Raw genomic sequence first — 22,484 nt, 5'->3', positions numbered from 1 at the left:
TAAAATAAGAATTCTGAAACTGTAAAGTCTCCCTATACCGAAACACTAATTTTTTTTTTTTTTTGGACAGGTAGAGCTACAGACAGTGAGAGAGAGAGACAGACAGAAAGGTCTTCCCTTTCACTTGGGCCATCCTCCACTGCCCTCCCAGGCCACAGCAGAGAGCTGGACTGGAAGAGAAGCAACCGGGACAGAATCCGGCACCCCAACAGGGCCTAGAAACCGGTGCCCATATGGGATGCTGGCACCGCAGGCGGAGGATTAACCAACAAGTGAGCCATGGCACCAGCCCAACACTAATTTTTTTAAACTTTTCTTTCTCATAATTCTAGCCCTGACATTTGTTCTTAACTATTACCCAAATTTTTAACCCTCACACATTTCTATAATCTTCTAGAAATATTTAAGCCAATAATGAAGAAATCATAAAACTAGGGCAATAAAACAGTAGTAAGACTACTGAGAAAAAGTAATTTTGTTTTTGTATGTCTCTGTGTATGTATTTGTATATCACAAAGTGTTGAGAAATATGCCACACATTTCAGTGTCCAAGATACTTTTTTCACAACCTAACCTCCTACCCCTAGCCTAAAATAATTTGAATAAGATGCACAACATTAATGTATTTAATGATACAGAACTGTACCCTTAAAAATAGTTAAATGCGACCGGCGCCGTGGCTTAACAGGCTAATCCTCCACCTTGCGGCGCCGGCACACGGGGTTCTAGTCCCGGTTGGGGCGCCGGATTCTATCCCGGTTGCCCCTCTTCCAGGCCAGCTCTCTGCTATGGCCCGGGAAGGCAGAGGAGGATGGCCCAAGTGCTTGGGCCCTGCACCCGCATGGGAGACCAGGAGAAGTACCTGGCTCCTGGCTTTGGATCAGCGAGATGCGCCGGCCACAGCGGCCATTGGAGGGTGAACCAACGGCAAAAAGGAAGACCTTTCTCTCTGACTCTCTCTCTCACTATCCACTCTGCCTGTCAAAAAAAAAATAGTTAAATGGTCAATTTTGTTATGTATATCTTACCACAATAAAGAATTTTTGAAAACCAAAAAGATTCTTGTCTCCAATATATAGATATTATGATTAGAAAGTAGATTGCCAGGGCTGGTGGTGTGGCGCAGCGGGTTAATACCTTGGCCTGAAGTGCCGGCATCCCATATGGGCGCCGGTTTGAGTCCTGACTGCTCCTCTTCCAATCCAGCTCTCTGCTATGGCCTGGGGAAGTAGAAGATGGCCCAAGTCCTTGGGACCCTGCACATGGGAGACCTGGAGGAAGCTCCTGGCTCCTGGCTTTGGAATGGCCCAGCTCTGGCTGATGTGGGTAATTGGGGAGTGAACTAGCGGAGTGGAAGACCTCTCTTTCTGGCTCTACTTCTCTCTGTAATTCCTCTTTCAAAATAAATAAAATAATTCTTTAAAAAAAAAAAAAAAGCAGATTGCCAAAGCCCACAACCATACACTTTCAACATATGAGAGTGCTTCAAAAATTTAACAGAAAAATAGAGTACATTTACTCTGTTGCTGTTGTTGTTGTTGTTCAGTTTTTTCATAATATACATTTTTCATGATCTTTCTGCTTCTCATACATCATGTTGTATTTACAAAGACATTTCCTACTCATATATAGTAGGCAACTTCAGAAAGTTCATAGAAAATAAAAAGATAAACTTAGGGGCCGGCATTGTGGCACAGCGGGTTAATGCCCTGGCATCCCATATGGGCGCCGGTGCGAAACCCGGCTGCTTCAATTCCGATCCAGCTCTCTGCTATGGCCTGGGAAAGCAGTGGAAGATGGCCTACATCGTTGGGTCCCTGCACCCATGTAGGAGACCCGGAGGAAGCTCCTGGCTCCTGGCTTCGGATCAGCGCAGTTCCAGCCGTTGCGGCCAATTGGGAGTGGACCAGTGGATGTAAGACCTCTCTCTCTCTCTCTCTCTGCATAACTCTGACTTTCAAATAAATAAATAAAGCTTTAGGAAAAAAAGAAAAAGAAAGGAAGGAAAGGAAAGGAAAAGGAAAAGAAAAAGGAAAAGGAAGGAAGGAAGAAAGAAAGAAAATAAAAAGAAACTTAGGGGCCAGTGCTGTGGCGCAGCAGGTTAACGCCCTGGTCTGCAGTGCCAGCATCCCTTATGTGTGCCGGTTCTAATCCTGGATGCTCCTCTTCCAATCCAGCTCTCTGCTATGGCCTGGGAAAGCAGTGGAAGATGGCCCAAGTCTTTGGGCCCCTGCACCCGCGTGGGAGACCCCGAAAAGGCTCCCAGCTCCTGGATTTGGATCGGTGCAGCTCCAGTCATTGTGGTCATCTGGGGAGTGAACTAGCGGATGGAAGACCTCTCTGTCTCTACTTCTCTCTGTAACTCTTTCAAATAAATAAAATAAATCTTCAAAAAATAAATAAATAAAAATTTTAAAAATAATAAGATAAACAGGTACAAGAAAATTCTGAAATCTATATACAGAGGGGTCTTCTTAAAGCTCCTGGAAAATGCATATTATGGAAAAACTGCAAGAGTTTCAATTTTTCCACACAAATATACTTATCTTTTAGTTTTACTTTTCCATGAACTTTTTGAAGTATCCTCATATATGATGAAGCTTGAATTTTTTCACTCAAAACTTCATTTCAAAATTTGGATTTACAATGCTAAGTACTGTGTCTTAAACTGTTAAAATTATTAGAGAAGATGTAAAATATCGAAAGATGTTCATATCTAACATAATGACAGAATTGTTTAGTGAATATACATTGCTTTAGTAGGAAGAAATATTAAGATGAGGCAAAGGTAGAGAAAAAAAGTACGTGGGGTCAGGGGTATATGGTATAATATGTGTGTGTGTGAGTGTGTAATTCCAAGGCAATCACAAAAGAAGCTTCTCCTAGGCTGTCAAAATTCAACCTTCTTAGAAAAATCCAGCCTAAAATGTAAGAATTTATGTTCTTATAAAAATTCTAGCCACATTCCTGGACAAAAACTCAATAAATAAGTAGTCTCTTCTACATTTACAAAGCATTGCATTTTTACATATAACTTGTAAGCATTAAAGTGGAGATTCCAATACTCTATAAAAGAGTAAAATAAAATATCAGCATTTAGTCAGATCAATAAGCTAGAAGACCTTCAAGATTCGTGCTGAATCCTTACAAATGTATTATAAAATACTCTCAAGACCAGAAACAAAATCGAACACTGGTCTTCTGGGAGAGGGACTGCACATTCTGAAGAATGAACTATCCTGAGCAGGGAGTGCTAAGGGCATTCCAGATGCTTGCAAAATGGCCCACGAGTAAACAAGAAAATGGCAGACTACCACTGTCCTTCAAGATCAGGGGCATAGTCATGTTTGAAAATGGTCAACGCTAGCAAATAATCTCTTTCTTAAAGCCAGTGTGGGGTTTTTCCTCAGGGGCAAAAGGGGTTACACAGAACAAACTCACAGTTGTGTGTTTTTTGTTTTTGTTTTTGTTTTTGTTTTGTTAATAAATTGCTGGAACTTTTCCAATAGACAAGTGCACAAATATTACACATATTTAGGAACAAAAGGACAAAAGTATTTGTAATTTATTTTCCTAAACTAAATTTGAAAATCACATAAATTTTTAAAATTTTAAAATTATTTAGGGGCAAGCATTTGGCATGGAAGACCAGATACCACGTAAAGTACCCACATCCAACACTGCAGTGCCTGGGTTCAAGCTCTTGTGAACACCTAGGGGCAACATGATGTCTCATGTAGTTTGGCTGCTGCCACCTATCTGGGAGACTTGGACTGAGTTCCCAGCTCCCAGATCTAGCCTAGCTCAACCTTGGTCCTTGTAAGCATTTGGGAAGTAAACTACCAGATGAAAACTTGCTCCCTCCCTCTCAAATAAATAAAATTAACAAATCTTTATTCAATAGTTAAAGCAACACATGGAATTTACAACGTAAATTTTAAGCACTAATCAAGGGTTGAAATGACTTATTTAAAAATAGCCATTTCATGTTTTCAATATCTTGCTTTAATATATCCTATTCCACAGGCAAAAATCTTTCCCAAGCTTAGTAAAATACATAACTAAGAGTAAATATTTTATTAAAATTATAATTATAGGCATTAGCTCATGAAAAACTGTTAATTAACAGAAGTTTTTATCATCATACTTCCTATCCAAAATACTGACTGGATGTTCAAATTAGTTCAAGTAAATGTAATATAAAATACCTACCTTGACACCATGGCCCACATCATCCAAAACTGTGTAGTCAATAGGTTTCCGAATATACCTTACAGGGCGCTCCATATTTGCAGGTGCTATTATTTTGTGAGTTCTTGATGTATTCTTATTGGTTGTCAAAATACCAATCTCTCTTCGAGCCACTTTCTCTTTATGAATATCCACAGTCTATTTTAAACAAAAGAAGAAAATATTATTTGGCATAACAAATAATATATATGATGTCAATATAAACTGGATTAATCACAGGTTAGACAACAGGAATGTACACAAGTCTATTTTCCAGTAAATACTTTATCTTTCTCTTTAAAATTAAAGAAATTAATATCCTCATGGTTCAAGGCAGGGAATGTCTAAAGATTAAAAGCACCAACTCATTTAATGGATTCTAAAATAACTTTCAGGTAAGTAATTTTCTTTCCTAAATGATATTAGAATGGACCCCCTAAAATATATATGAAAATGTGGCTTGGTGTCTGTGGAAGCCAAGAGCCCTGGTCTGAATAGCATATACACTTTATATAGTAGAAACGAAGCCAAGAAAAAATATCAGTACTTACAACAACATGAGACAGAACTATAGTAAAACATGTACAACTTAAGTTAAATCAATATAAAAGTGTTCCACTAGGTTACAACAACTCACTTGGGAAAGGAATTTGGCAAAGCAGTTAAGAAGCTGCTTGGGGGTACGGGCAGGGGCTGTGGCTTAGCAGGTAAAGCTCCCATATGGGAGCTGATTTGAGTCCTGGCTGCTCCACTTACGATCCAGCTCTCTGCTATGGCCTAGGAAAGCAGTGGAAGAAGGCCCAAGTCCTTGGGCCCCTGCACCTGGATCCGGAAGAAGCTCCTAGCTCCTGGCTTTGGATCAGCCCAGCTCCAGCCGTTGCAACCACTTGGGGAGTGAACCAACAGATGGAAGACCTCTCTACCTCTCTCTCTCTCTGCTTCAGTCTTTCTGGAACTCTGCCTTTCAAATACATAAATAAATATTAAAAAAAAAAATTTTGCTTGGGATGCCCACATCCCATATCAGGAAGCCTTGATTCAAGTTCTACCTCTGTCTCTCCCTCTTTAATTCTGCCTCTCAAATCAATCAATCAATCTTTAAAGGAAGGGAGGAAGGAAGAAAGGGAGGGAGGGAGGGAGGGAAGAAAACACTAACAGTTGTAGGGTCCCACAGTTCTTAAGATCCCTTTGTATACATGTCTCTGTGCACAGAAAATTTCACCGGCAAGAGGAGCAGCCCCCACTGGAGACACCTCCTGTGTTTGGAATTTAATGCATCCCTGACACAGCTACTAGGTATGCAGGCCTCTTTTAAAGAGAATTCCATTTGAGGATAGATGAACTCAAACTCAGGATTAACAAGATGGGAAGAACCCAACAAGGCTCTTTGATCACTAGCGAATGGTACATTCAAGAATGTGGCCAGCTTGGCCCTCGTGGTGCCTCAACTTTACATGAAAAAGCAGCACAGTAACTCTGGAAAAACTGACCTTCCATTCTGTCAGCCCTGGCTCAGCGAGGCCCTTGATTCACAGAGGTTCCTTACATGACTTGACCTGATTCACTGATGATTCACCTAAACTGAAGCTCTGTGGTGGCCAGTGGTTGTGCTGTTCAACCCCAGTGCCAGCTACACAGCTACACAGCTTTGTTCTGTAGGCAGAAACCAAAGATATTCTCATAGATATGGCCGGAATTCCTCCTTGAAGACCCTTTTCTATTGGTATTGACTCTTGGGCTATAACCTGTTTGGTCTGGAAAACTACCAGATGACATACTAACTACAGACTGCCATAAATTGTGGATTACATTACAGTTGATGGAGCCATCTGGGTCACCAACATAAAGAATCTCAGTTAGAGGACTGCTGTCTGCTGAATCCAGCTGGAATCAAGCTATTGCTCAAGATTTCTCTGACCAGATTAATACTGCTGACAGAGCTATCTCCCGAGACATAGCAACACAACTTCCATTACAGAAAGGTACAAAGGAAAGGAGGCCATGTTTTTTACGCAGACTGCTACTTCATCACAGCCTGATTCTTGGAACAAGCCCCGTTTGTCTCCTGGTGAGAGAGGCCACAGTACATGCTACTGCCAGACTGGTAACCTCAGACCTTTGCCACTCACCCACCTCCTTCAGGGTTTCAGTAGCGCTTTTTTTTTTTTCTTTTTTTTTTTTTTTGACAGGCAGATTTACACAGCGAGAGAGAGAGAGACAGAGAAAAGGTCTACCTTTTCCGTTGGTTCACCCCCCAAATGGTTGTTACGGCCAGCGCGCTGCACCGAGCCGAAGCCAGAAGCCAGGTGTTTCTTCCTGGTCTCCCATGTGAGTGTAGGGCGCTAGCACTTGGGCCATCCTCCACTGCCTTCCCAGGCCACAGCAGAGAGCTGGACTGGAAGAGGAGCAATCGGGACAGAACTGGCACCCCAACTGGGACTAGAACCCAGGCGCCACAGGCGGAGGATTAGCCTAGTGAGCCGCGGCCCCAGCCAGTGACTCATTATTAACACCTTTTATAGTTCTGGTATTGCTATTCTAGTCCAATCAGCTAACTCTAGCCCCATCATTGTGACCAGCCCTAGACTGTGTCATGTTTTTGATTTTCTACATACACCATTTGCAATCTGACAATAATATGCTTTCTTTTTTTCAAGATTTATTTATTTGAAAGGCAGAGTTACAGAGACAGAAGGAGAGAGATATATCTTCCATCCATTGGTTCATTCCCCAAATGGTCACAAAGGCCAAGGCTGAGCCAGGCCATAGCCAGGAGCCTTAAACAGATCTCCCACGTGAGTGCAGAGGACCAAGCACTTGGGCCATCTGCCGCTGCTTTTCCATGTGCATTAGCAGAGAGCTGAATTGGAAGTAAAGCAGCCAGGACTTGGAGAGGTGCCCATATAGGATGCCAGCGTCACAGGCAACAGCTAACCTGTTGTGCCACAGCACTGGCCCCGAACAGAATGCTTTTTAATCACCAGACTCACTCAGCTATGGACTGTTAGTAAATATATTTGATGGCCGTCCACGTTCTTTATAATCCACAAGCATCTTTTATTCCTAAGTGTTGAAACAGTCTCCTCAAAATAACAAAGAAGTACACAACCCAATTCAAAATAGGCAAAGGACTTGAGTAAACACTTCCCCAAACAAGATGGGAAAACATAATGACTACTTGTGAATCAGGGATTACTGGGAAAAGGTACAGTTAGCTACTGGAATGAAACACACGGATTTTTACAGCAGAAGGAGTCCATCAACTCTGGCACACCTAGGAGAAACACCTAAAACATCAAAAGGAAAAAACAGGGACACCGGTGTTGTCTTTAAGAATTATTCCTGGAGGCCGGCACTGTGGCTTAACAGGCAAATCCTCCGCCTTGCGGCGCCGGCACACCGGGTTCTAGTCCCGGTCGGGGCACCAGATTCTATCCCGGTTGCCCCTCTTCCAGGCCAGCTCTGCTGTGGCCTGGGAAGGCAGTGGAGGATGGCCCAAGTGCTTGGGCCCTGCACCCGCATGGGAGACCAGGGGAAGCATCTGGCTCCTGGCTTCAGATCAGCGCGATGAGACGGCCGCAGCGGCCATTGGAGGGTGAACCAATGGCAAAAAGGAAGACCTTTCTCTCTCTCTCTCTCTCTCTCACTATCCACTCTGCCTGTCCAAAAAAAAAAAATATATATATATATATTCCTGGAAACTTCCTCACAAAGGAAAATTCTCTGGTGTGGCAACTGTCTCAAATTTAACTGATTGCTGGGTCTGTGCATACTGTGCCAGTCAGCTCTGGTCACAACCTGCACACCATCTTCCCTAACTTCACAGAAATACTTCTTGAAAGCAGCAGGTCATAGCTCAAGTACCTCCCACATAAGAAACCTGCCCATACTTCTAAGGTGTCTTTTCTACACCCATTCCTACCTATCATTCAGTCAATATAAGGGGCAGATGGATGTCACTTCACTGATGGCATAAACAAGAAATACTGGACTGAATGACTTCAAGTAGTCTCTATAAAAACTAGGACAGGACAATTATTGGAAGTGAACTAAGAACCCTAAGAAGACCAGTCATTTAAGAAGCCAAGTTGGAGAAAATGTCATCCTATGAGCCCTGACACAGGTATACATGGTCCAACCTGGGGGTAGGGGAGCCAACAATTGTAAACACCACATTTTTTTTTTTTTTTTAAGATTTATTTATTTGAAAGTCAGAGTTACAGACAGAGGAGAGGCAGAGAGAGAGAGAAAGAGAAAGAGAGAGAGAGGTCTTCCATCCAATGGTTCACTCCCCAATAACCCACATCAGCCAGAGCTGGGCCATTCCAAAGCCAGGAGCCAGAAGCTTCTTTTTTGTCTCCCACATGGGTGCAGGGCCCAAGGACCTGGGCCACTTTCTACTGCTTTCCCAGGCCATAGCAGAGACCTGGATCGGAAGTGGAGCAGCCTGGTCTCGAACAAGCACCCATACGGGATGCTGGTGCTTCAGGCCAGGGTTTTAACCCACTGTACCACAACGCTGGGCCCCAACCCACATTCTTTAAAGAAGCACAAGCCCTATTAATAAGCAAACTACAGCCTTGGGAGTACTTCTTGTGGAATTCAGACATTATCTGGCCTTCCTCCAGTGAAGTGGTGACCTGCATCTTTAAGGTGGCCCTAAGAGACTGTCAAGTGTTTACAAGAAACACCACCAGATCAAGCAGTTCACACAACTGTGATTTCTCCAGAATGAGGCTATTCTTAATTACTGTCAGAGGGATTGAATCCCAGAAGAAAAACTGACACGTTAATTGCATGCACTCTGAAGCACTTATCCCTACAATGGAAATCATCAAGTTAAGTCTGAAATTTCTTCCTGTCTTTAGCTGAAGCAATCAATGGCATCACTGTGGCCCTCAAGGCATTCAAGGCAGTCTCAACTCACTGGCCAGGACTGTAATGGCTGATACAGCAGCCCTAACACCTCCTCAAGACCAAGGCCAAATCTGCAATACATCTAGATTAAGTCCTTGGGCCCCTGCACCCATCTGTGAGGCCCAGAAGAAGCTCCTTGCTCCTAGTTCGTGTTAGTGCAGCTCCGGCCATTGCAGCTATCTGGGGAGTGAACCAGCAGATGGAAGACTCCTCTTTCTCTCTCTCTCTGCGGCTCTGCCTTAAAATAAATAAATAAATCTTTTTAAAAAATCTAACTCATTGTGGCAGAAATAAACCTTAAAATATATATATATATAAAATAAAAAAGAGTTGGGTCACTGGAAACGGAACTGCCTTAGGGGTTGAAGGACTCCTGGGTTAGAGCCACAGACCCGGTTGACTGTAAGCTGGAAAAAGCCCTTCCCTCAGCCCAGCTTCCAAAGTAAACATCACTGTTGAGGGATGGAGGGCAAAGGAGAGCAAGTAACATGCAGGCAGAATTTTAAATTTCCTTTTATAGGTGCCACCTGCCTTCTATTCAGGCCAGCTCTCCTCCCAGGCCAGCTAGGTAATGGAAGTCAACAGGGTGCCTTCCCTAAGGAGGTTCACACCCTCCTTACAATGTCTCTTCTGGTACCACATGTGAAGAGACAGGTAGGTCTGGGTCTCATACCTGGCTACGCCTTAAAGCCCACCTGATTATTATCATTGCCTCTCAATGGGAAAACCTGCTTGTGGTTTAGACAGCACCTTTCTTAGATCCTCTAATAATGACTCTGTCCTTTGTTTTGGACCCTGTGAGTTTAATCTGCTTGTTAGATTTGTTTTCTCCAAACTTGAGGAAGTGCAATTCCAGATGGCCATGCATATGCAACCTCTGATGAAAGCAGCTTCTGCAAGCTGGCACTGCAGCCCCCTCGAGAACACCTGCTGTGGAGAATCCCCCTGCTGCTGGAACCCTGTGTGACTGCCATCCCCAACGATGCCCCTTCCCACAGGAAGCAGTCAAAGCAATCACCCAGTTCCCCTAACAGAAGTTAGTGTCCATTTTTCTTGGGGGTGGTGGTGGTATGTGAGGAGTCAGATGGGTTAACAGGCAGTCAGGGTAGTCTCAGTGGAAACTGAAGTGCAAAATCTTTAGCAAGGTCAAAAGTGCCTGCCTGCCCATTCCTCGAAAGCATCCAGTTTTATCATGAGAATAACAGGGAGTGGCGATTGCTTCTGAGCTCCCAGTTTACTGTAAAGTACTAGATACGCCACCCTTCTGATGGCTCTTTCTGTTTCACCATGAGCAAGCCAGACAGGAGAAAAGACTGAAAATCAGATCTTTTGATGGGTTTTGTCCCCACCTTGTAACTGAATGTCAAGTGTTTTTCTTTCCCAAAATTGTGCTTAAAGACCCCAGTACCACTGGCCTCTCTGGGCTTTTTCCTCTCTTGGAGAACCCCTCCATGCCACTCTGGCAGGAGGTTTTTGACTCTAATAAATTTTGTTTTTAAATCTCAATAAAAGGGGGGGGGGGTGTTATATATTTCTGTTAGCCGTCACAAAGCACACCAAACACCGGAGTAAGGGAAAGAGTTTAGTGGGGAAAACCCAGTACACTGGACGGAATGGGCAAAGAGGCAGAAGGAGAGTAAGAGAGAAAGAGGAGAGGAGAGAAGGCTAGAGAGAGTGAACAGGAGAGGAGAAGCCAAGAGAGCAGGAGAGAAGAGCCAAGAGAGAAGAGCCAAAAGAACCACAGGTTCAGGAACAGGTCCTTTTAAAACTTTGCCTGAGGGCGGACAGGGAAGCAGGAGCAGCGAATCCCATTAGGATGGAGGTGGAGCTTCACAACAGCAACTGGGCCATGTGGCCACCTGGCTTCCAGCAATGGCCTCGAGAGCCAGGGCCTAGGATGTACATCGTACCATAGATAAAACTGCGTCAGTTTGGGGGGGGGGGGGGGCATGTATATTTAGAATGTCTGTATACATTTTATAAATGCCTTCCTTTTCTAATAGGCCCAACACACGTTTAACTAGTAAAAATTTCAGCTAAATTCTACCTCACACAGAAATTTAGAAATCTGAAATTCCAGACAAGGAAAAATACTGGTATTTCCTTGAAAGGTGAAAAGATGGACCAACACTCAACTTGGCTTGCTGTTAATTCCCTTGAACATTCTACCGCCTTCAAAAGGGTTTCTTATATATGCAGCGCCTCCATGTTTAGTCTCAGATCCTTTTTTCTTTACAGACTCTCTTTGGCAAACTCATCCACATTCATGCTTAAATTACCATTAGACACACACACACACATTAGACACACACTCTATTCAACACTTCTATTCTGAACTGCAAATTTGTAAATTAAACTTAGGTTCCTCTCAGACACTTCAATGGCACCTCAAACCAAGTATGCCCCAAATCAAATACATAAATCTATTTAATCCTAATTTAATGTTTCTATTTCAGTTATCTATTATATAAGCCAAACATCTATCATTTAACCTCATACACAGTATCATTATATCTTACCATTATTTTTAAATACCAGAAATCTGGAGCAGATATTTAGCCTAGAAGCTACCATGCTTACATCCTACATCAGAGTACCTGGGCTCTATACCAGACTCTGGCTCCTGACTTGTGTTTCTCACTAATGCAGACCCCAGCAGGTAGCAAGAATGGCTCAAATAATTGAGTTCTCAACTTCCTGCATCAGCCTTGCTTAACCCCAGCTGTTGCAAACATTTGGGGAGTGAACCAGCAGAATAAAGATTTCTTTCCCCACTCTACTTCCAATAAATAAATAAAATACTAGAAATGTGTTTCCAATACTTTGATACAAGTCAATCTACTATCATCTCTTACCCTGGCTATTGCACTACCCTTCTAAATGGTTCACTTGCATCCAATCTGGCCTTTTTTCTGATCTGATTTCTGTAATGTAACCATGACAATCTTTAGAACAAATGTAAACTTGAAGGGAAGAAAATGGAAAAAAAAAAAAAAATGTGAATCGCACCTGCTTAAGCCCTAATGAAAAGGGTATTTCAATGTAGTCTCTAGTCACCAAGGGAAAATAAATTCAAAATGGTTCTTCATTTTTTTTTCAAACATTACAGGATCTACAACTCTCCTTAAAATCATCCTTCAAGGGTGGGTGTTTGGTGCACTGGTTAAGACACTACTGTAGGCCGGCGCTGTGGCTTAACGGGCTGATCCTCCACCTTGCGGCGCCGGCACACCAGGTTCTAGTCCCGGTTAGGGCGCCGGATTCTATCCCAGTTGCCCCTCTTCCAGGCCAGCTCTGCTGTGGCCTGGGAAGGCAGTGGAGGATGACCCAGGTGCTTGGGCCCTGCACCCGCATGGGAGACCAGGGAGAAGCACCTGGCTCCTGGCTTTGGATCAGCGCGATGAGCCGGCCACAGTGGCCATTGGAGGGTGAACCAACGGCAAAAAGGCAGACCTTTCTCTCTGTCTCTCTGTCTCTCTCTCTATCCACTCTGCCTGTCCAAAAAAAAAAAAAAAAAAAAAGACACTGTAACACCTGCATCCTATATGAGTCACTGCATTTGAGTCGTGGATCTACTCTCCATCCTAGTTTCCTGTTAGTGAATACTCTGGGAGCCATCAAGTGATGGCTCAAGTACTTGGGACCTTGCCATCCATGTGGGAGACTCAGAATGAGTTTCAGGCTTCTGGCTTTGTCGCCTGGCCCATCTCAAAGTTACAGGCAATGGATGGAAGATCTTTGTTGGACTTCTGTGTGCCTAATTAAAAAAAAATTTTTTTTTCACCCTTCCCACTGCTCTCACCCACTGCAAAACTATTCAGGACAGTTTCAAATTACTTGAAAAGTTCTCCCTTAGGTCTACTCTCTCCACATTCTCCCAAAACTGAATCAAATTGAAATTATAACCCATCAGTAATGCACAACTCTCCATATGGCAGGGTGAACAAATAAAGAGGATAGGAGGAGGGAAAAAGGTTTAGAACATTTGCATAACAACTGTATGCATATGTTCATCAAGCAAGAGTTAGCTTTTTCAGAAGACTAATTCCTTCTCATACTTTAATTTCCTTACTTTCATATTTTTCCCTTGATCTTTAGATAGCAAAAGAAGGTGTCTGATATAAAGAAAAGTAGTGGGGCCAGTACTGTGGAGCAGTGGGCCAGGTTGTAGTGCCAGAATCCCATATGGGTGTCAGTTCATGTACCAGCTGCTCCTCTTCCAATTCAGCTCTCTGCTATGGTCTGAGAAAGCAGTAGAAGATGGCCCAAATGCTTGGGCCCCTGCACCCATGAGGGAGACCCAGAAGACGACCCTGACATCTGGCTTTGGATCAGCTCAGCTCTGGCTGTTAGGCCATTTTAGGGAGTGAGCCAGTGGAAGACCTTTCTGTCTCTTCCTTTCCCTACGTGTAACTCTACCTCTCAAATAAATACTAAAAAAAAGAAAAAGAAAATCAGTGGGTCTTTTAAAATTTTATTTGAGAGGCAGGGAGAGAATGGAGGGACGGGGGGGACAGAGAGCTCCCATCCACTAGGTTCACTCCCCTAAATACCTGCAATGGCTGGGGTTGGGCAGGGCAGAAGTCAGCAGCCAGAAACTCCATCCAGGTCTCCCACAAGGCAGGAATCTAATTACCTGAACCTTCACCACTCCCTACCAGACTCCACCATTAGCAAAAAAACGAGTCCAGAGCCGGATATCAAAACAGGTAGTCAGAAAAGGGTAAGGGGCTTAACCAGCTTTAAGCCAGCAGGCCAAGCTCCTGCCGCAAGAAAATTAGTTTTAAATCTTCACCTAGAGATAAAATTAGATTTACTGTAGTTGAGATGGATGAGAAAGTTCAACTGATCACCTTACAAGTGTCTCTAGACTCTCTGGTTTAAGAAGAGGGGAAAAAAGCCATGCAAAGTTAAAATCAGAAAACCTAAATTTGAATACCAGCTCTTTCACTTTCTGGTTGTGAAATTTACACAAGCTTTAACTCACCAAAATTCTGTGTTGTTTATATAAGATGAGGAAGGGATAAAAAAACCCATAACATTGCTTGACAGAAAAAGTACTAAAAAACAAACCAAATCTACATGGTACATAGAGAGTAAAGTTCTCAACAGAGATAAACAAATGGATGAACGTAACAGAAGAGAGAACTCATGCTTACAAGCAAACTTAGTTATACAGCAATGGCACAGTCGATAAGATCACCTAGTTTACAATTTAGAAAGAAACTCTGAGAGGCCAGTGCTGTGGCATAGCAAGGAAAGCCGCCACCTGCAGAGCCAGCATCCCATATGGGCACCAGTTCGAGTCCCGGCTGCTCCACTTGCAATCCAGCTCTCTGCTATGGCCTGGGAAAGCAGTAGAAGATGGCCCAGGTCCTTGGGCCCCTGGAGTTGCGTGGAGACCTGGAAAAATCTCCTGGCTTCAGATCGGTGCAGCTCCAGCCGTTTCGGCCAGTTGGGGAGTGAACCAGCGGATAGAACACCTCTCTCTAGAGGGAAGTTATGGGAGGGGGAAGCCATTGTAATCCATAAGCTGTACACTGGAAATTTATATTCATTAAATAAAAGTTAAAAAAAAAAAAAGAACACCTCTCTCTCTCTGCCTCTCCTTCTCTCTATGTGCAACTCTGACTTTCAAGTAAAATAAATAAATCTTCAAAAAAAAAAAAAAGAAAGAACGAAAGAAACTCTGAGAATGGATCCCAACCACATATTATAGGAAAAAATAAATTGCAGATCCATTAAATGCAAGTGAAAATAAATGGTATCTTTATACTTGAAATATTATATATTAATGAGAATGAAAAAAACTACTATGAACTGTATGCAATACAGATAAACCGTAGAAATTATAAGGTTGAATTTAAAAACTAAGCCATGCTAAACCACACACAGCATTAATTCACCTTAGTAATCCTAAAGACATGAAAGAGCATGTTTAGGAATACATAAATGTGATTTAAAAAAATTTAAGGGTAGAATGGACTTTTGACACAGTGTCAAAACACTACTTGAGCACAGCTCTCTGTCTTTTGCTTTCAAATAAGATAAAATTTAAAAAAATAAATTTTAAATAAGGAAACAGTAATAAACAACATCCCCTTCTGGGCACAGAGAGAAACACACAAGTAAAAGATACAGAATTCATCATTTTCTAGTGCTTAGTTTTGGTAGTATATTCACATGTTTGTTTTATTGTTATGTATCTAATTATATATGTTACATATACTCTTTTAAATTTATTAAGAATAAGATAATATTGGGGGGGGACAGTGCCATTTTTTTAAAAAGATTTATTTATTTGAAAGTCAGAGTTACATAGAGAGAGAAGGAGAGGCAGAGAGAGAGGTCTTCCCTCCACTGGTTCACCCCCAAATGGCCACAACGGCCGGAGCTGTGCTGATCCGAAGCCAGGAGACAGGAGCTTCCTCCGGGTCTCCCACAGGGATACTGCTATCCCAGGCCATAGCAGAGAGCTAGATCGGAAGTGGAGGAGCCAGGACCCGTTCCAGCACCTATATGGGATGGCAGCACCGCAGGCAGCCGCTTTACCCACTATGCCACAGCGAAGACCCCCAGATAATTTTTTAAAAGTCTTTAATTGTACAAAAGTGCAAACAGAGGAAAGAGAAATGATTAATATTCCTGAAGCAGCATCAAAAGATTCCATAAAAAAGAAATCTCATTTTAGCCAGCCATATTAAGCAGGTCAAAGAGAAAAAAAGGAGAGGAGTAAAAGAAGAAAATCCAAGTACCAGGAGCAACACAAACAAAAGCAAAGAGGCATGAAAATACAAGCGCTTACAGGTTAGATAAAATGTAAACAGCAAAAATCAAAATAAGCCGAACTCTACTCATAACAAAAGCTAAAGAAAAGAATATGAAAATTAAGGAGCCAAACCTCACAATTTCTTTTTAAATGGCCAAGCCAGCCTTTTATAAATATGAGCAGATTGGGAATTCAATTACATGGTAAGCAAAAGTTCTAAAGAAATTTTTAAAATATCCTAAAGGAATCCTATTTAGAGAAGAAAACATGATTTCCCAAAAAGAACACAGCAACAAAATGACAAGTATCATAAACAGTCGACATTTCAAAATTATCTTCTAGGATATAATTTTTTTAAACTACTATCTAGAAATATACTGTTTTTAATTGTGTTCTCTTTCCTTTCCATTGTCATTTTCAGGAAAATAATACATATGCTTCTTTTCAAGATCTTCAAAAATAAAAAACCCCTTCCTATAATCAAAAATAGAAAGGCAGAGAGGAAAGAAGCATGACTTGGCAACAATATTTAACATTTCACATGTTTTCTGCAATAACATTTAGAAGGCCTATCTCTACCACAGCCACTACAGAGGACAAAAAGTTTGGGTTTCAACCTAACAATCTTGTATATAAATAAAAACACAATAAACATTTGCTGAAAAAATAACTACAGAATTAAAACCGAAATCCTTTTGCCCTGAATGGAAATGAGAGAGGGGAATAAAAAGGGCATGAGAAGTGTAAAGGCGCCCTGAGACGGGCTACACAGAGGAAGCCTTCAGCCAAGAAAGAGACAATCTCTGTCACTGCTCATTTGGACCAGACTCTGAAAATGGCTCTAAGCCCAAAATTCTGTGTTACAGAGCTTTGTTCAATAAGCTTGAAACAAGGTCCCAATCATTTCCTAGTTAACTTCATTCAGAATGACCTATATATACACACTGTAGAATAAGTCTATTTAGAGAAAGTGAGCTGAAAATCAGACTCTTGATGGAAAAAACAGAAAACACTTGGGTCAGGATTATTCTAAAGTACTTTATCCCAGGAAAAACTGGAACTTTCATTTAACACGTTGACCCACACGTAATTAATGTTTTTCTGTCTCCTTCCTACCTATTTAAGAACTTAAGACAAACTACAGAACACCCTACACAGAAGAAGGGTAAGGGACAAGAACTCCCATCAAATCCCTGAAAAACAGAAAGCAAATGGAGGCAAGGTAGCTAACTAAGCAGAAGAGAAGAAACCAGAACCTAAAACACCTGCACGTGTGGCCCAAGAGTGAACACACTGCACACCATATCAGAGACGACAGGTTCAAGTCTCTCAACCCCAGCTTCCTGCTGGTGTGGGTCCTGGGAGGTGATAGGTGAGCACTCAAGTGGCTGAGTGCCCACCTCCCATGGAGGAGACTTGGGCTGGGTTCTCAGCTAGGCATTTAAAAATAAAGGTTTAAAAAAAAAAATCACCTGTACATAGCAATGCAATTTATTTTAAGAGAGAAAAAAAACCTTCCCAAGTTTTAGAATTTGAAAGCACCAGGCTCTATATGATAAAAAAGGAAGGACCAGAATCAAAACCACAATGTGATACCACTTCAGACTTACTAAGATGACTTTAATAATAATAATAATAATAATAATCTAAAAAAAATGGGGGAGGGGGCTGGCACTGTGATGCAGCGGGATAACACCCTGGCCTAAAGCACCGGCATCCCATATGGGCGCCAGTTCGAGACCTGGCTGTTCCTCTTCCAATCCCGCTCTTTGCTGTGGCCTGGGAAAGCAGTAAGAGGATGGCCCAAGTGCTTGGACCCCTGCACCCATGTGGAAGACCCAGAAGAAGCTCCTGGTTCCTGGCTTCTGATCGGCACAGCTCCAACTGTTGTGGCCACCTGGGGAGTGAACCAGCGGATGGAAGACTCTCTCTCTGCTTCTCCTTTCTCTGTGTAACTCTTTGAAATAAATAAATAAATCTTAAAAAATAATAATAATAATTTGTAAGGATGTTGAAAAACTAAAATCCTCATACACTGCTGGTAGGAATGTAAAATAAGAAAGTATCCCAATATCCCAAAGACACAAAAATTAGGAAGGAGGCCAGCGCTGTGGCTTAACAGGCTAATCCTCCACCTTGCGGCGCCGGCACACCAGGTTCTAGTCCCGGCTGGGGTGCCGGATTCTATCCTGGTTGCCCCTCTTCCAGGCCAGCTCTCTGCTATGGCCCGGGAGTGCAGTGGAGGATAGCCCAAGTGCTTGGGCCCTGCACCCGCATGGGAGACCAGGAGAAGCACCTGGCTCCTGGCTTCGGATCACCGAGATACGCCGACCGCTGCGGCCATTGGAGGGTGAACCAACGGCAAAAAGGAAGACCTTTCTCTCTGTCTCTCTCTCACTATCCACTCTGCCTGTCCAAGAAAAAAAAAAAAATAGGAAGGAAAAGAATACTAAAATATTAAAGAAAAAACCTAATGCCTGACTGCAGTATCTAGAAAAAACAGAAAATAGAGCAGAAAACCAATCAGCAAAGAAAGAACTTTACACCCCAGAAACACAGCAGCCTATCTCCAGATGGAAAAGACCTTCCCAAGTGCTGGGACCACTTCATTTTAAAAGACCAATACCAAGTTATGTCCCTGTGAAATTTCAAAAGACAGATTATTCCCTAAGTTTCCAGAGATAAAAAGACAAGTTACATACAAAGAATCTGGAATTAGAGACAAAACAGACAACTCAATGGCTGTCCTGGGAACTAGGAGAAATGGATTACTAGTAAGAGAAAAAAATTTTCAGGTTAAAAGTAAGGACAGTACAGAATAGTAATAAATAAACAGATTCTAAAACCAGACTGGACTGGATCAAATAATGCCATTTAAAGGCTGTATACTCCTGAACAAGTCACACAAGCCTTGTGCATCAGTTTGTTCATCTGTAAAAAGGGATTGTTGCAGGGCTGGCACCTGTGGCCTAGTGAGTGAAGCCACTGTCTGCAGTGGCTGCATACCATATGGATGCTGGCTGGAGGCCTGCTGCTCCAATTCCAATCCAGCTCCTGCTAATGGGCCTGGGAAAGCAGTGGAAGGTGGCCCAAGTGCTTGGGCCTCTGCACCTGCATGGCAGACTTTGGATAGACATTGTGGCCATTTAGGGAGTGAACCAGCAGATGGAAGACCTCTTTGTCTCTCCCTGTCTCACAAATCTTCAAGAAAAAAAGGAGGGGGGTAAAATAAATAAAAATTAAAGATTTTAAAAAGGGGGCGGGGGATCGTAGTGAGGATACATAAACACATGGTCACATGTGTAAGAAGCCTGGGAGACCGTATTTACTGTATGTAAGTGCTCTAGAGAGCAAGACCAGGGGGCCTCCTAGAATTTGGCTTTCCACTGTAATTCTTTAGGTCGCTCTGATTGGATTTTAACTGCATTCACCTAAGTGGGGTCTTCAGAAACTTCATGGAAAAAGTATACTGAAGAAAACTCTGCAACGATTTCAAAGCTTTTGCATCCAACTGATTTTTAATCGAATGTTCCCACAAACCTTCTGAAGTGCCAATGCATTATCAAAGGGCGGGAGGGAAGCAGTTGTGAAGCTAAGCCCAGCGGTGAGAGCTGGTGAGAGCTGGCACGGAATAACCATGCCTCTCTCAGATGAGTCAGGCAGCACAGGAGGAACCAATGTCACAGCAGTAGAGAAAGGAGGCGGGGCATGGTGAGAGGGTCCTGTCTGGCTGAGCAGCAGGGACACAGCCTAAGACAGGACAAGTGAGGCAGACTGAGTGACAGTTTTAACCTTTTAACCACAGTTAACCGATACATCTAGTCAAAGATCAGATTCACCTCAATCTTCACTCAGGTTAAATTGAAAGTTTTTTAAATTAAAAAATAATGGGGGGGGGGGGGCTGGAGCTGTGGTATAGCGGGAAAGCCAGCGCCTGCAGTGTCTGCACCCCATATGGGTGCCTGCTTGAGTCCCGGCTGCTCCACTTCCAATCCAGCTCTCTGCTATGGACTAAGCAAGCAGTGGAAGATGGCCCAAGTCCTTGGGGCCCTACACTCACATGGGAGACCCCGAAGAAGCTCCTGGCTTTGGACTGGTGCGGTTCCGGCTGCTGACAACATTTGGGGAGTGAACCAGTGAACCTCTCTCTCTGCCTCTGCCTAACTCTGCCTTTCAAGTAAAATAAATATCTTTTTTTAAAAAAAAATCCTACATTTTAAAAAAATAAGAAGAAAACAAAGTCCACCAACTTTACATCTAACTGACCTCATAAACAACACTTTAGTAATATTAAAAGCCAACTGGGGCAATGTGGCACATTAGATAACCTGAAGTTATCCCCCTATAGACTACATAAAAATGTTGTGGCAGCATCTTTAGAAAATGGTTAAATGCTAAAAAGAAGAAAGAAAACCCAAGGAGAGCAGAAAGACGAGAGGACTAACACTTAGAAAACACCAATAAGGACACAGCTACCCTAGGGGCTGGCTGCTCACTAACAAAGGGGTCACACGGGGACAAAGCAGAACGCTCCCATGCTTACTGAAGGAACTTAATGGCTGCAGGGACTGAACGATTTGATCAGATTAAGTGTACTGAGATTGGCTAGCTATCTGGGATTATCGTGGTGGGCCAACAAAATGAAAAGGATCCTCATACGGGAAATAGAGTGGCAAGACACATATTGTGTCACTTCAGGGTGACACAATATGAAAAACACTCAAGTGGCCACTGCTGACATAATGACAGAGGAAGGGGCCATGAGCCAAAAAACACAGAAGGCCGCTGGAAGCTGAAAAAAGGCAAGGGAACAGATTCTCCCCTAGAACATCCAGAAGGAAGGAACACAGTCCCACCCACATAGTAATTTTAGCCCAGTGAAATCCATGTCAGACGTCTCATCTCCAGAACTTTTCAGAGCTGTGTGCAGCACACAGGCAGCAGGGGAGGCAAGTAGCCTACCTAGTGTCGCATGTTCCAGAAGCTGTCAGGTTCAAACATAGTGGACAGTCCTGGACTGACGGTGTCCCTCCAACACCTGACAGAACAGGCTTCTGAGAGCATCGCCAGACACTTAGCTCACTGATGGTACACTCCCTTAGGCTGCACAGAGATCTCAGAGATGAGACCGCAATCCAAATGTACAGATCCCAGAGGAAATGGTTCACCACAAGCAAAAGTGGGCATACACGCAGAATCCAAAAGAAGGTAAGGAAGGAGAATAAAGAAACAGATGACACTAGCAAAAAACACTAATTAAAGGTGATTCATTTGAATTTGTCAATAACCACATTAAATGCAAATGCAGTAAATGCTCCTGAAAAGAAATACCAGTGTATTTTTTAAAAATTCAGTTATATATTATAAGAGATAAATCTTAAAAACCAGAAAGAAGTTGCAAAATGGAAAAGATAAGCCAGTATTCTATATATTAGTATATTACATATTAGTATCAACATAAGCCATAATGAAAAGAGTCCTAGAAGCACAGAGCTTTTTATTCCACAGTGATGCTGTATTTTATTTTTTAAATACTTTAAATGAATTTAACTACTTAATGAAGACTTTATGACTTACACTTTGGCCTTCAAAAAAAACAAGCCAAAAGCATAAGAGAAGCTAGTCACATGCCAAGGATGGACAGGGTATGATCTGAAAAAATAAACACGTGCAATTGCACACAGAGCTGCAGGTGGCTAGAAAGGAAACCGGCTTTGGGGGGGGACCTCTAAAAATAGCTTAGAAGAGTGATTCTGACTGCCTTCCTTAGGATTTTCAATGTATTTCAGCACTAAAACTGAAAGACGAAATGTGTACAATTTGTTTTTAACTCTGAAGGCTATTTTTAAAACACATTCTGCCACAATTAATTGTATTTATTTATGCCTTTTAAGTTCCCAAGAACCATTCAGAATTCTGAAGACAAAGAATGTTTCAATTAGAGTTGATCTAATTAAGCAAAAGAAATGTTATTTTAAGATTTATTTACTTTATTTGAAAGAGAGAGGGAGACAGAGAGCTAGATCTTCCATCTGCTGGTTCATTCTCCAAAGGGCCTCAACAGCTGGGGCAGGGACAGACCAAAACTAGGAGCCTAGAACTCCCTCTGGTTCTCCTACAGGAGTACAGGGGCCTAAGCAGTTGGGCCATCTTCCACTGCTTACCCAGGTGCACCAGCAGGGAACTGGATTAGGAATGGTAAAGCCAGGAGTTCAAGAGGCAACCACATGTGATAGCGACATTACCGGCAGCTGTCCAACCCACTACACCACTGTGCCAGCACCAAATTAAATTATTTCTGGAAAGTTGAAAAAAAATTTCTATGACAGTAGGTTTTGACAATCTCTCACAAAATATATATTTAGGGAAGCTATACCTTGATGTACATGCCAAGTTCTTTACAGGTTTCCTCTAACTTTAAAGATTATCAGTGTAAGGTCCTCACAAAACACACCAGACACCAAAGTAAGGGAAAGGGTTTATTGGGGAAAACCCAGCAGACCGGAGGGAAGGGGCAAGGAAGGAGAAAGAGAAAAGGAGACAGAAACAGAGTTTAGGAGACGGAGAG

At 42.6% G+C, this 22,484-nt stretch overlaps 1 protein-coding gene across 7 annotated transcripts in view; it reads right to left on the bottom strand.

Moving 5' to 3' along the window:
• ABI1 (abl interactor 1) overlaps nt 1-22,484 on the bottom strand; it is a 112,906-nt gene that overhangs the window by 30,180 nt on the left and 60,242 nt on the right. For all 7 annotated transcript variants that reach the window (XM_062211161.1, XM_062211155.1, XM_062211157.1 and 4 more), the window contains exon 3: nt 4,213-4,389. In XM_062211161.1, coding sequence (XP_062067145.1) covers nt 4,213-4,389 — 177 coding nt within the window. The remainder of the gene's footprint in view (nt 1-4,212; nt 4,390-22,484) is intronic.

This window comes from Lepus europaeus, chromosome 14, assembly GCF_033115175.1.
Source record: "Lepus europaeus isolate LE1 chromosome 14, mLepTim1.pri, whole genome shotgun sequence".
Lineage (NCBI taxonomy): Eukaryota > Metazoa > Chordata > Mammalia > Lagomorpha > Leporidae > Lepus > Lepus europaeus.
Note: the sequence above shows the minus strand (reverse complement) of the source record. Positions and strands in the feature narration are given on the sequence as shown.